The sequence below is a fragment of the Alosa sapidissima genome, chromosome 11, assembly GCF_018492685.1.
Source record: "Alosa sapidissima isolate fAloSap1 chromosome 11, fAloSap1.pri, whole genome shotgun sequence".
Taxonomy (NCBI): domain Eukaryota; kingdom Metazoa; phylum Chordata; class Actinopteri; order Clupeiformes; family Clupeidae; genus Alosa; species Alosa sapidissima.
In genome coordinates, this window is record NC_055967.1 from 9,783,410 (window position 1) to 9,798,824 (window position 15,415).

At 42.5% G+C, this 15,415-nt stretch overlaps 1 protein-coding gene across 1 annotated transcript in view; it reads right to left on the reverse strand.

The window, feature by feature from the left end:
* Positions 1-4,047: 4,047 nt before the first annotated feature.
* Positions 4,048-15,415, reverse strand: part of LOC121723925 (voltage-dependent calcium channel subunit alpha-2/delta-1) — a 107,464-nt gene continuing 96,096 nt past the window's right edge. The window contains 10 exon segments of the mRNA XM_042110161.1: positions 4,048-6,924; positions 9,860-9,942; positions 10,582-10,694; positions 12,811-12,940; positions 13,085-13,137; positions 13,309-13,361; positions 14,385-14,537; positions 14,970-15,041; positions 15,244-15,282; positions 15,392-15,415. The exon segment at positions 15,392-15,415 is cut by the window's right edge and continues 44 nt beyond it. Coding sequence (XP_041966095.1) covers positions 6,808-6,924; positions 9,860-9,942; positions 10,582-10,694; positions 12,811-12,940; positions 13,085-13,137; positions 13,309-13,361; positions 14,385-14,537; positions 14,970-15,041; positions 15,244-15,282; positions 15,392-15,415 — 837 coding nt within the window. The 3' untranslated portion in view covers positions 4,048-6,807.

The following is a 15,415-nucleotide window of genomic DNA, read 5'->3' on the forward strand; positions in this document are numbered from 1 at the left end:
AGATTCTGAAGAAACTAATTATTAAACTTCTCAAAAAACAGTGTATCATAAATACTGCCCATACCTGCACGTGCACACACACACACACACACACACACACACACACACACACACACACACACACACACACACACACAGGCTATCCTCACCAAGTTGACCCCGAAAGAGCATTTGCCTCTTGATCATTGTCTACCTATTGGCTGACTGTTTCAGCGTTTCAGAGTGTTTTTTACTGTATATATATATATATATATATATATATATATATATATATATATTCTTGTGACCCCAAGCAATACCCCTGCAAACATTTACATATTAGTGAATATCTGTGAATTTCCAAGGTCCAAAATGTATTTGAGTATTTCAGAAAACCCATTCCACTGTGTTTATTACTGTAGGTAAATGAAAGTCAGAACTGGGATAGCTCATTTTCTTCAGTCTTCAGTTTCTGTCCGTCATATATTGTTTTAAAATGGCAATTTCTCATTTGTGTCTATAAGGAGGTTTACACAGTGTCCACTAAGTACCTAAGGTGAACACTAACATGAGAAATGAGGCTCAACAATTACAAAGACAATATTTTCTCTTCAAATTGAAAAAAAAAATATTCTTACACATTATCAGATTTGCAGAGGATCAAAAATGTCACTCAGACCAAAATATTGAGCAGAGGAATCACTTGGATATTTGTGGACAAAGTGTCGGTTTGCCCAAATTTGTGTCTAGACACAGTAATTGCATTTGCTGTTGATTGAGAGATAGCAAGGTCAGAGAGAGGGTGAGGATGAGAGCCTGGGTCACTGGAATAGGAGGAAAGATGGACGATTGTTTTATTTTTCTGCCCACACCCCACGATTGATCTGTTTGTTATTAGTTGTGAGCTGGCATGTGTTGAAATGGTAACTATGCGAGAGGGGATGACCTTGGCCAACCCTACAAGGGTATCCAGTTACTGCCAGTAACCCGCCATCATATACACACACTTAGGGCCAATCTCAATTCTCTATTTTACCCCTTCCCCCTTCCCCTTAGTTTTGCGCATGCACGTGAGACGAAGGGCTATCTCAATTCTCATTTCGTGGGGTAGGGATAAGGGCAAGGGGTAGATACCCCTGAAAACCAAGCAAGATCGGGAGCTTAGCTACTTGAAACCGAGGTGTAAGAGAAATATCCAACATACACCGCTCACACTGGGAAAACAAGCACACCGAGAGATTCATTGACATGAAATGTTGGCATTAATAACAAGGATTATAAAATTAAAATGGCAATTGTCCATGTCTGATATAGAATTGGCAGCATACCATGTCAGAAATGTAAAGTCCAACAGCAGCTAAATTCGCTGAACTTTTTTACCGCTCATCTGATATGAATGCTGCATAGGCCTACTGCTGCCGACTCCTCGCATAGGCTATTACAGGTAGCGATTGCTTCTGATGTCAAGTAATGATCACCAAGGAGTTGTGGGATGGTTACATAGCAAACTGCATGTTTATTTTGTCCCCCATCCCTGTTTCATTCACCCGGACCAGGAGGTAGGCTGCGAACGAATATAGGCACGTTCTGCTGTTGTTGAAATAATTCCTGAACGGTTTTATTCCGAGCTGAAAATGCAATGATAGCCTATTTGACAGAAGACAGGTTGCTGGTGACAACATATTAGCTTTCAGTGTGGTACGATCTCTGTAAATTACGTTAGTTCAAGTGTTTCAATCATCCCGCTCTCCCTTATGGTTGACTAGTGGTATCTCATTTCCAAGGGGAATATTCTTCACCCCTATGTCTTGCCACTCGGTTTCGAGGGACAATGGCTAGGGGTAAGATGAAGGGATAGGGGAAGGGGTAAAACAGAGAATTGAGATTGGCCCTTAGAGACCCATGTTAGCACAAATGATCTCATTTCATCTTACACAGATACACACATACACATACACTCTCTTTCCCTTTCTTTCTCTCTCTCTCCCCTCTCTCTGTCTTATGCACACTTTCTCCTAAACACGCACCCACACAAACACTCCTTCTTCAGATCATAACACACTGAAGAACACAGAAAGCTTCAAAACAACAAGGCAGGCATCAAACATCAAAACAATACCTAAAAATACCACAAACAAACACACACAATCACCCACCCCCCCACCCCTCACCACACACACTCCCACCTCTCACCACACACACACACACACACATCTGGACTTCCTCTGACCATCAGCCCGTGAAAGGCAAAAAGGCTCATCACTTGTCTTCACAAATAGCCCTCTAAAAGCCATCAAGATGACTCAGTGGTTGAAAGGAGCCGCGGCTCGGCCAGCTTTTACAATCTGCTCCGCCGTCCACGCTCCGTCGCCCTGCATCAGGCCGCGTTTTATCTGCCGATATCCCTGGAAGTCTCCCGTGGTGGTAACTCAGAGCCGTGCGCCGCTGATGGCTCTCGATGCTAAAAAGGACCCGGGAAGGGGAAGTAGCTGTCTCATGCTTCTCTTAACCCCTGAAGGACCCTCGCCATTTTCCATGCTCTTGGGTGGCCATTCCTGTTAAAGCTCTCTAGCTGCGGTCACTTAAGGCGGGTTGGTTTTGGGTCACGGGCCCCCACTGGAAAGGAGGCTTGGATGCATCTGTAACAGGCCAGCCAGCGCAGTGGCCCTCAGTCTTTTCGCAGTGACGTGGGTGAGTTACCTGCACACAGCTGCACCAGTCAGGGGTCTCACTCTATGCTAGGCTGTTGCACGCTGAATGACCCACGTTTAGAGTCAGTGCCCTCAGCAAGTTTGCCGCTGGGTGTTTGCCACATATGGGCCAAATCAAGTGTAGTGTAGTGTCCTGTTTGAGTCTGTCTTGGAACAGGATACTGACAGACAGAGTAGAGCTGGAATGAATAGAAGGGGCCATAAAATGACCTTTTATGATGACCAAACTGTGGCAGATTAGTTTTATTATGAGTTGATATGTTTATGATAATGAACTTTATAAAACAGTGTTAATAAATACATATTCAAGACAATAGGGAACACACACCATTTCTTTATCTAAATATAAAGATGTAATGCAATAAGGTTTTTTTTTTTTTACTGTAAAAGGAGCCACAGGCACTGACAGCGTTTTAAAATAAAGTAAACATTAACATTTGCAATTGTGACTTTAAGAGACTCCCATCATTTTAAAAGTTATTAACTTCTTGGGAATTGGTTTAGGTTCAATTTTAAAAGAAAGTAATAGCCACTCTAGTCAGTACCTTTTTAATGGCTGTGGTTGTGTTAAAACAATTTCAGAATAGAATTTATAGGTTCAGTGGACCTGGGGAAGTTATGAGTGACAGCTAAAGGAAATTACTTTCTGATAGCAAGTTCACCTACCCTACCTGAAACAAGTCTTTCATTATATGTGGCCAATGTGCATGTGTGTGGATATATGTGTCTGAGAGAGAGAGAGACTGTGTTCTATAACAAATAAATTATATGTGTATTCAGCATTAATTCTGTATCCTTGCTTAATATTACCAATACTAGATGCTGATAAGGGGACATCAAATCCCTAATACAAACCTAAACATGCTCTCTGTAGTCTTTTGCAGTACCTTGTGTAAGAGCCTTATCTTCTCTGAAAACTGGCCACTTTTGTCATTTTAAACAAACCACAGCCTTGTGTCCTATAAAAGAAACACTGCAGTCTAGGGGACATATATTTAACTCTGTCATCAGCCACAGTAATGACCCATAACTCTGTCAATCACATACTGTACTGCACGTGCTATGGGCTGCAGACTGCAAGCTCATTAGTTGCCCGCTATAATTAAAAACAGACAGACATGCACACGCGTGCGCACATGCACGCTCACCCACACACACCAGTGCACACGAAAACACACCCACGCACAGTTGTGCAAACAATATTTATCAGAAAGGATGCAGTAGCAACGAAAGAGATAGTAATGATAAAACTTTATTGTGAATATATTATATGTGCACAAGAATTAACACATTTCCATATTTATAAATTTTTTTTCATCTTCATATTTTTTTTCTTATATAACATTAAGAGTACAAATTCATACAAAATCAGTTCAGGCTTGTCAAGTTCCACAAAAAAGAGTAATTAAGAGTAAAGCACAATCAGAGCGCAGAACCAAAGATGGTTCCTGAACCCAACCCAACCCAACCCGTACGGTCCCAACACACACCCACCCTCACGCTTAACACACGAAACTGAGCGACTCTGTTTTTTTTTTTTTTTTTTTTTTTTAAACACTGGCGAGGGCAGCATCAACCAGGAGCCTCGGCGACAGCAGATGAAAACAAGATTTGAAAAGCACCATCGACACCTACAACACTTCCAGTAACAACGCTACATGGCATCCCCACAGAGAGAAAAGGAAAGAACAGAACAGTATAGGGCAGGGCAGCAGCTGCGACACAGATCAATCAATCAATAAATCAATCAATCAATCAATCAACCGAACGACCAATAATGATTTCTGATATGCTGTCATTCAGGATGTTTCTGGCAATTATGAACCTTTCGGACAAAACAAGAATATTTCCTTTCTTCATTTTTTTTTCATTATGACAGAGGTCACTCTGGAAATACTGCATTGTGGAGGCCAAATGTCAACACTACATAACTGAACCTTTGACAAGGTTTCTTTTGTTTTCAGGTGATAAACAAGAGTGCACATGTGAAATAGGACTTAAGCTCAAGAGTGAAAAAAATACAAAAAAGAGATCCAGTTTGCCAGTGTGTACATCCATCAGATAATTGAATCTGTTAAGCTGGCCTGGGAATAAAATGCTCAGGCACTCACAAGTGGTTGAAGTTGCAGGTATATAGTCGTCTTCAAACACAATCATAATGTCATAAACATTTGTTGTCGTTGCAGGTGTGATATACAACAGCAGTTAAACAGGCTACTTTGTATCACAGACAGATGACGGCCTTCAAGTCTGAGCCACAACTCCTGACCATGCCACGGGGTTTGGTAGCATGGTAAGTTCCAGCAAGGTCAGTTAAATCATTAATATCTTTTTTGTTTCCCCTGGTAGTAAAACTACATAAAGCTCCTTGAAAGAACTCCCGAGCATATTGTAGACGGGAAACTATTGTGGCTCACCCTTAAATGCAATCCTCCACAGTCTGAGGTATTTAAGACAAAGCAAGGTAGGTACTGCACTTTGCAGGTTCACTATAAGATGCTACTCCATCAGTGAGAGGGGATGCCTTCCTGCTTTGAGCTAACAGTCAAACACAATCAACTCTCTCCTGGATCCTGGAATAGTTTTTTTTTTTTTTTTTTTAAAGATCACTAAATATGTCACTGGTGCCACTTTATTTGGATGGCCCACCAAAAAGGATCAACACACCATTTGCTCACACTGCCATCACTGAAGAATACAGATCTCAATTTGTAGTTAGCGTTATGTCAGGTTATGGTTGAGGTTAGTTCACAGACGACGTACTGTATATGGTACTCAGGGTTACACTCAGTTGACAAGTATGCTAAAAAAGTTTGCTGTTGATTCGGCCCATCAAAATAAAGTGTTGTCATATTACACAATGTTAGCCTTTTTGCCTTTTGGGTCTAGACTGTGACATCAAATAAATCCTTTATGAATGCCAACATGTATAAAAAAATTAGGAAAACCTTGGCATCAGCTGCTGCCTACTTTGGCCAGTCAAAGATTCAGCTGAGTAAACATGTTCATACACAAACACATGCAAACAACTAAATACATGTATGGCAAGCTCAACTTAACTAATGAGCCATCTTCTGTGTATTTGACAAAACCAGAGCTATGGGGCAGGGTGAAATCTCTGGGGCTTCCCATGTAATTGTGGTAGCTGGCAGTGTGTTTTCAAAAAAGACAGAGAATTCTGCTGTCTTGTCCAATTGAGATCACTGAATAATGAAAGAGCGTAGCCTCTCAACTCAGATGTGAAAAACATTCACAGATCAAGGGACTGTTGGATTTCTGATAAGGGCAGCCAGATCAGTTTTTTTGTGCAGATGTGACAAGAACTTAAAAATCAAATTTTACAGTTTGCACAAAGTAGCCAGCACCAATCTTAGGCTGCTGCCGTTAGGCGATGATTCAAGGAGTTGGCATATCATTTCCTGGAATAGAAATCATTTGGCAAATAGTAACACCAGTTGCAATTAATGCAGAGTACCACTTTCACTGGTTTAAAAACAGCATCCTACAAGAGAAGAGTGAATTTTCTTCTTATTAAGGGTTTTACATTTACAATCCCTGGTCATTCCTGACACCAATAGCAAATTTTGTCTCTGCTTGCTGATGTTTGTTTTTTTGTTTTCAAAGGTTTTTACTTCAATATCTAATATCTATACCTAATTTTAGTCTTTAGAACAAGGCTCACAGGAATTATATTCTCCCAATTTCACCTCTACTTCACAAATGCATGCGTTCTTTAGAGGGTGAAACTCCCGTAGTATTTTTTTTTCACCTCTAGTGCTGGATCGGTTAAAAGAATGAATGGACTGGCAGTAGAACAGACTACATACATTAGACCTCTTACAATCATTTTCAACGAGAAACTGAATTCAAAGACAAACAAATAATTGCATGATGTAGAACCATTAAAGGGCAGTGATAACCAGCAAAAACTGGTACTTAGCTATGCCAACCAGTAAGCACCAGTTTGGACCAGTTGATTAAGATTGTAGTGAAGACTGAAGTTAGCTAGGACTTCAGCGGAATTTTTCGGCAAGGGCCGATGTCCGGTATGCCCAAGATGATGACATTATCTTCATCAGTGTGTGTGTGTGTGTGTGTGTGTGTGTGTGTGTTAGGGTCAGGATGAGTAGGCTGTAGGCATTGTGAGCAGCCAAAGCAACAGCAGTTGCAGTCCCAGCATAGGCCAGAGGGAAGGGATGAGACTGTTGGCTCCACCACAGTCAGAGGCATCCTCCTGCACCGAAAGAACAAACAGTTAGACACACACCCACACTTTCACAAACACACACACCCAAACACGCACCCTCACCCACACCCACACGCAAACTTTCACAAACACACCCACCCACACACACACACAAAATGCATGTGTATAATCCCTATTCCATAAGCTGTTTATCCAAAGTTTGTGTTGTTGAGGCATGGATCAAACTGAAGTCGAAACATGCCCTAATTTGCACTGTCACTGAAACTGCCTGTGGCGATGGCTTAGTAGTGAGTACCAGAAACAGTCTAACTGAGCGAGAGTGCCTTCTCTCAACCGCTCAGAGCTGGCAGTGTCAGGCACACCTATGGTGAAGTGCCCCTCTTTTAGGCTGTAGGGGGAGAGAGCGGTCATAGCATGAGCGCTGAGGTGAGGAGGGCTTTTTTTTTTAACACGGCCGCCCAGTGGTCTAAGGCCAGGAAGCCCATCTGGGGCTTCCTCTGTTTATTCCAGGAAAATATGTCCAGGAGGGAGAGGAGCGCCAGGGCCCACTTCCCACGGGCTGCAGCGAGAGGAAAGGCCCAGCCCAGCTTTCTCTCTCTCTCCCTCTCTCTCTCTCTCTCTCTCTCCCTCTCTCTCTCTCTCTCTTTCCCTCTCTCTCTCTCTCCAGGTTTACACAACAGAGGGACAGGGTCATTTCCCCCTCTGAAGGGGCACTGCAGGGGGCTCTACCTGTGTGACCACTGTTGGAGGCTCTAAATGTGTGTTTTTACATTGAGTGTCTGCAAAAATACAGAGCTCTGTGTGTGTGTGTGTGTGTGTGTGTGTGTGTGTGTGTGTGTGTGTGTGTGTGTGTGTGCGTGTGTGTGCGCGAGTGTGTGTGTGTTTGTCTGTTTGTGTGTGTGTGCGAGTGTGTGTTTGTCTGTTTGTGTGTGAGTGTGTGTGTGTGTGTGTGTGGATAAGAGTTGTAAGAAAGGCTGCAGACTCATGTGACAGCCATGCTTCCCCTTTTTCTCTCACTTCTATTCCAGGCTGCAGCGAGGGGTTGTGTAAGGCCAAGGTCACCAGTGTCAGGAATTTTGTGGCATTTAGATTTTTTTTTTGCCTGACTCTTGATGTTTTTCGCACATTATGCATATTTCGAAATGCTTAGGTGGCATAGCACTTAGCCAGCTTATTGACGTATTGACATATTACAGTTTTTCTCGATCGTTTTGATACCTGTGTCAACTCTGAAATCACACTCTCAAAACAGTTAAAACGTGTCTGAACAAAAGCACTCTAGACAAAATGACACATTTTGCTTGCAAAAGGCTGTTACTCTCTCAAAACACTTAAAACATGCAGCAAAAGCAAATCTTGCCTTCAAACACTACAACTTGTTGCCAATTAAAAAACACTCTTTAATCAATCATTACACACTGGACAACAAAATGCAAAATCTAGTTCTCAAAATGAGCATTTTTGCTATGTCTGTTCCATTACTTTCTCATTTTTCTGGTATCAGAAAAAAACTTTGAAAAGACAAAATGTACTGAATAAAAAAATAATTTATTCATTCCTCCCAAGATGTAACTGCCATTGACATGTAAGACATAGAGTAAATACCAAGATACAGCAAATTTCATTGAACTACAACTTGTCATTTTTCATCGAAATAGACCTACTGTCAACACCTGTTGTACTGTTTTCTCCACCAAATAGGCAATACAGTACTTTGTCTAAATGTGCATTAGATCCATACTTGTAAATAGCAACACAGAACAGACATCTCTTATGTATAATGAATGATTGCTGATTGAAGAATTGTGCAAAGGAGTTTCACACAGGTGTATCAGAGATTTAGACTTATGCAAGGAATCTATACCACCTGTGAAAAGATGTTTTCCTTTTATTTAGCATGGGAAAACCAATAGAGTTTGGGGCTTTTGAATGACACCTGTGTTAACTGTTTTGCAAAAGGGTGTGAGAAATGTGTGAACCCAATGAAAATATGTGAACACATTCGCAAGAGATGACTTCTGCTGTGCAAAGAAAGTAGTCATGAAGACCAAGTGGGTTCTAGTTTACTTAAGCAGGTAAAAGCAATCGAGAAAAACTGTAACAAACTGCCAGACTTTCCTTTTTCTGACAGAGGAAATACAAACATTTCTCTATCAGTTTCTTTCATCAGACACCCTTGGACCCCGGAGTGGCTGTATCATTGAATGGAGATGAATTATGAGATATGATAGTTATGTTAGAAATGCATTGTCATACTGTTATCATAACCACAGGCACCAGATGAGTCTTAACTGCCAATAAACAAGAAACAACACTCACACTAGAACTGAATTTTACAGTGCAGTTGCCTGGTGTGTACTCTGGCCGGCATTTGTGCTGTTTCTAGCCTATGTGAAACTCTACAGAGTGATGTTAGACTGACCATTTAATGACCACAGAATGGACATGTGCAGTAAAACAATGAGAGGGGCGGAGGCCAAAGCACTGGAGGAACCACTGATTGGGCACACAAACTCCTCCTGAGAATGATGGACACCGCAGTCAGCCAATGGAGCGCAAAGGAAAAACAAACAAAAAAGTGACAACAAATAAGACAGAAATGAGAAATTCATGCAAACAAATAATTTGAAATGAGAGAGTGAGTGTGTCAGATGACAATAGACAAACAAAAACAATTCCAACTATTGGACGACAGTAAACTTAAAGAGACGGAAAAGCACGGAAGCATGAAAACTGGCACAATGCAGTGGACGTCTGTCAGGCTCGGAGATTGCGAGAAAGACCAAAACAAACACCTGGAAATGAACTTGTATAGTACAGGTGGTGGTCACTAGTTCTCTGGGTGGAGTGCACCCCCACAGACAGACAGACAGATGGACAGAGAGACTCAGCACAGTAAACTAGTTTGCAAGGGATGCATAAAGTCCATCTCATAATGGCTGGAGTAGTGAGTTTGACTTACATCAGCGTTGTTGTCGAAACAGACCTCTGGTCCTTTTCGATAGCGTGGGTTCAGAGCCAGCTCACACTGGTCCGGTCCAGAAGCTGAGGTCATTCGCTCAGGAAGAACAAACACACTCAGGCTCTTTGGCCCAGCCAGTACATAATGGCCGCCTCAGCTGTAGGTGTCACAGCCCCATTACAGACCCATTTAATACTTAAGGCTGTTGCAAAACATGTGCTCATAAGGTTTAAATACCCTTGACATAAACAAGAGAGAGGTTTTGATGTATCTAATCAGACATGTATCCCCTGATCAAAGATGTGACACACACACACACACACACACACACACACACACACACACACACACACACACACACACACTCTCTCTCTCTCTCTCTCTCCCTCTCTCTCTCTCACACACACACACACATGCACACAGACAAACATACACACACGTCTCTCACAATTGAACAGGCCTCGTCCTCAGCTGAATTCGTTGTATCAGAATTCCAGAGGCAATTGAACATCTGCAAACTGATGTTTTACAGATTTCCTATTCATTGACAATTATCCACATTGACTGATTGCATAACAACATAATGACTGTGTGCCCCGGTCAAATGTGAGAGTGGTTCACCTCATGCAACACTTGGCATAACAAACCAACAAACAAACAAATAAAGCAAACTGAAAGACAGAGGTCTGCAGGCCTTGGTCAGGCCTGTGAGGAGAGGATACAGGGCTGCTCGGCCTGCCGCAGGGGCTTGGTGTCGCAGGACAGACAGGTGCTCCGCGCGTCCGAGATGAGGAACACCAGGTTAGTGTTCGGCAGCTTCTTCGCCATGTACAGCCTGCAGACGTAAACAAAACAGAACAGAACAAAGCAGAACAAAAATGAGACACTGTGTGCGTCTATCTCTGTCGCCCACTCAAGAGTCGCTTCTCTTGACCCCGTGACGTTCAGGTCCTTATGCTGAACATCTGTACGACATGGTGGCAATAAAGGCTGTGGGGGATTCTCTGGGGACTGTGAACAAAGTGTTGGGGCAAAGGAAACCCAGTCAGAGGGATGACTTGAATGCTCAGAGTTCTTGCTTTATCTCATTTCCTTTGCTAGTGCTGAATTATTTCGACTGAGTGTCCTGGTTCGGTGAGAACACAGTCCAAGTGTTCTTCATGGCTTGGAGGTGGTCTCAGCTGAGATGGGCTAAATGAACAAGCCAGACATTGCTGCAGGGGCTGCTGTCTCTTCCAAAAAGGGGGATGTGCAAGTGTTGCCGAAGATGCGCGCATCACTGCCAACACTTAGTTTGGACTTCAATCTTTCAACATTGCTGGTGTTCGCTCATCACCTCACACATAATGCTTTACATCAACTCCCATCAGCTCTCAAAAGCTGCCTGAAACTGACATGCAGCTGGAAATATATATCATGATTTATATTACAAATAAATAAGTAATTTTATCTGGTACAGGGCAGTTCAGGTTCATTATCCATGAACCTTTTTTGGTATGAAAACCCTATCAAACTGTATAGCCTACCTAGTTCTTTATACATGTTAGCACATTACCTACTAACATTTATAAAACTACAGTACAGGTAAAATCATAGCTCACAGGTTTTGAACTTAAATATTCCACAACATTTCTGTGGATCACATTAGACTGACACAGGAAAACTATCAGAAATCCGGTCTCCGGTATTTGGCTTGGGTTGTAGGGGACTGTACCATGGCTGATGAGGGGTGATATGGGGATGAAGGGGAGGGGATTAGATTACACAGACAAGAACACAGGGGTGCTCCTTCCTGCTCTCAGCAAACCGCTCAGCCTTTATGGCACTCGTTAAAGTTTACATGTCCGAAGCTATTAGTGCACTGCAGAAACGACACTCTGCGCAGCTGCACGCGGAGAGAGGGAGAGGTTGTTAAGCTGAGATGCGTCTGCCGAACTTAGCCCTCAGACTGGGAAACCCTTCCCCCACAATGAACATACACACACACACACACATACAAATGATTCGATGGCCCTGTGCTCAAACCCTGCCGCTCGCCTCTGAAGCGAAGTAGAGGCAGTGGAGAGGCTCGCTGAGTTTACGGTCTGGCAGGATGTCGCTGCAGATCAAGGTGATCAGAGCGTGCTCAGGAAGAGCAGGAAACCCATCCCTGCTCTACAGAGGACCCCTCAGAGACATGACACACTCAGATGAGTCATCACACAGAGACAGAGGGAGAGAGAGAGAGACTGAGAGAGAGAGTGAACAAAGAAAGAAAGAGTAAAGACAGAGCGAAAGGCCTTTTTGAAGATGATCTGCAGAGACTCACACACCAAAAACCATTGACATTCTAAAATGAAAGCACTACTAACACATATACACACACTACACACACAGAGAGAGAGAGAGACAGAGAGAGACAGATACGCACACATATAGACACGTATAGTCAAAGGCAGTGTTTAGCATGTTGTCAACTTATCGCATTTCCTACATCACATAACAAAACAATATGCTGGTCATTGAGAATGTTTGTTAGCCCTCACTGCCAAGTAGTAGAGTCGGAAAGTACTTCAAGATAAAGCAGCACATGCTTCTCATTGAGCCACGGTCATGTGTTTGTGTATGATAAATCAGCACCCTAACAAGAGTGCACAAGAAAATGATTCTGCACAGGATTCTTAAAAGTTTTATCAATCTATTTTGCCACAAGGCCAAGCGGGAGTTGTGCGCACGACTCCACTGTGAACTGCATTCCAAGTCTGAACACTATTGCAAAAATGACTGAGAGGCGTGTGGCTCAGTAGGCCAAAATACCTTGCTTCTTTTAAATCTCGATTACAGTTCGTCTCAAATGGTTCGAAAAAGGCTAGAGGTCTACAAAATAAAAATACTGAGTAGCGACTGCCTGCCAACTCACATGCCTCGACCAAAACTCAGCAGCACTACTAGCGTAGACTCTGACACATTACCTGGTGCAGTTTACACAGTCTAGGGAGCCGCTGAACGTGTCGTTGCCGTTCTCAAAGAAGTACTGAGTCTGTTCAGTGATGCAGCTCTCTTTGGAGAAGGCTTCAGCAGTCAGCTCCTCCTCTGAATATGCTGCAGTGGGGAGAATCATGATCACATCACCTTATCACATCTTATACAACATGTACCTATGAACTAATATTTATATGTACAAAACTAATATTTATGCATACTATATACTAACATTGTGACACTAGCAGTGAAGCTGAAACTCACCAGAGGAGGTACTTGGCAGTGTCAGGCTGAGGAATAACTGCTGCAGGATGGACCTAGGGCAGACATAGAAACTCTTCATGTGGGGAGACTAGTTTGGTGATGCAACAAGATTCTCAAAATCTAAATAATGTATTACATTTTGACAGAGCTTTATAAAAGATGTATGCTAGGAATATATCAAGTAAGCAAACAGAGAATTCTATCAGTAAAACATGGAGACGTACCAGGCAGCGGCAGAGGCCCACCATCCTAAGTTCAATATGTCAGCGATAGTGGGCTATGAGGAGACCCAGAAACACACACACACACACACACACACACACACAGAAACAAGAAATTAGACAATGGATCTCTTTCATGAATAAGAGGACATGTGCATGTCAGAGACTAAAGGAATGATAGAGCGCAGACAAAGATTATAGACGTTACTTCTATACTCTTTGGCGTGGATGCCTCTCATTCCAAAAAAAGAAAAGTATGCACTTACACACACACTCACAAACACAAACACACACACACACGCACTGACACACACACACACATGCACTGACAACCACTCAGTGCCACCGGCTTCCACCATGAGCATCATGGACTGTGCATAGGGCACCAAAGGACAGAGGGGGCACCCAGATTTAGCCAATACATAATAGCTTTACTGCAAACTACATTTCACTCTTCCTCGAGAACATTTACAAGGTCTAAATGCACCAACATCATGTTGCATGTATAGGATGATACTTTTTGGGTCCACCACGTAGCAGATCTAACTTTACTTCACTTAATTGGGAATGCATATTGCGGAGCAGAAGAGAGACAAAGAGAGCAGCAGATTCCAGCTGGCTTGTCATTGTGTATCTCCTTTTAATATAAGAAACTTTTAAAAGGAAATCATGAAGGCAACAAAGACGAGGCTACAGGAGGTTGCGACTTACGAGGTTATCCGATTCCCACTATTGACTAAACTCAGATTAGTGAGAGAGCTCTTTAACATACTGTAGGCTCCAATCAATATGATTTGGAACATGGACAAGAATATGACAACTAGTCTACTTCTTTGCCTTTGTAGAATGGAAGTGGGCAGTCTTCAATAATTTGTTTTCCAAGCATTTACACAAAGCAACTCGCTTAGGGCACCTAAATGGCCAGCAGCGGTACTGCACACTTTCTATCCCTTTTTCTCTCACATTTAATTCATTTATTTCGAATGACCAATACTAATTACAACAACATAGCATTCCAAATACATTCCAACACACAAACACACAAACACACACACACTAACTAAGCTTTGTTCGCTTACCACAAAGACAGATCTGACCCCTGCGGCAGCCTTGCTCTCTTTCTCGGGGTCGCAGATGGACTGGTAGTCGTAGGTTTTGTTTAAGGAGTAAAGGGACTTGTTAACTAAACTAATCATCAGCACGGGGTCCACCTCCCCGAAGAACTGACCAATCTGAAAAGCGGCAGAGGACAGCACAGCTGGCAGACCGGACCATATCTCACCATGTTATAGCTTATGTGGATATATCTCATTTGACAAGGGCACAGACAGTGTGGCACAGAACAACGTCTCAACTCATTGACACTCAAAAAGGACACAGATGCTGAAATATTTTGAATAGGAGTTAAAAAAAAACTCATAAGTTTTTGTCACTCATTGTTGACAAATAAACAATATACATAAAAATAACTAGTTTTGTATTCACAGTGTATTCACATCTGAAAAAAATTGCACATTTATAACACAATATAACACAACATAAATTGCTGTTAACATCTTAATTTTCATGCTCCACAAACTTTTGTGTGCGTGTTAATCAAATGCCATAAAACTAGCATTGCGCTGCAAAGTGGCGTTAGCTCTGCTTTTGTGGCTCCTCTGTACCTGACTAATGTACTCATCCTGATTGGACATGAGCAAGAAGCCTCCGTCATCCAGTAGCACACAGTCCACTTCCTGCAGGAGAGAGAATGGGCAGAGCGGCAGGGAGAGAGGGACACATACAGAAAGAGAGAGAGAGAGATAGATAGATATAGAGAGATAGAGAGAGAGAGGGAGAGAGAGAGAGAAAGGGAGAGGGAGAGGGAGAGAGAAGGTGAATGAAAAACTCCAGTAAATAATATATCACCTGTGATCTACTATCAGGAGGGTGCCATACCTTATCGTTCCTTAGGCAGCCACATATTTCTTCTTTGCACTGTAAGGAAACACAAAATAATAACAGGGGATCAAAGGCACCAGTCAGTGACTGCCAAAGGAGCTATATCAGACTGATTGGTGAGCGGCAGACATAAAAGACCTCTTACATCTTTCTTAAGGGTGGCGTTAAT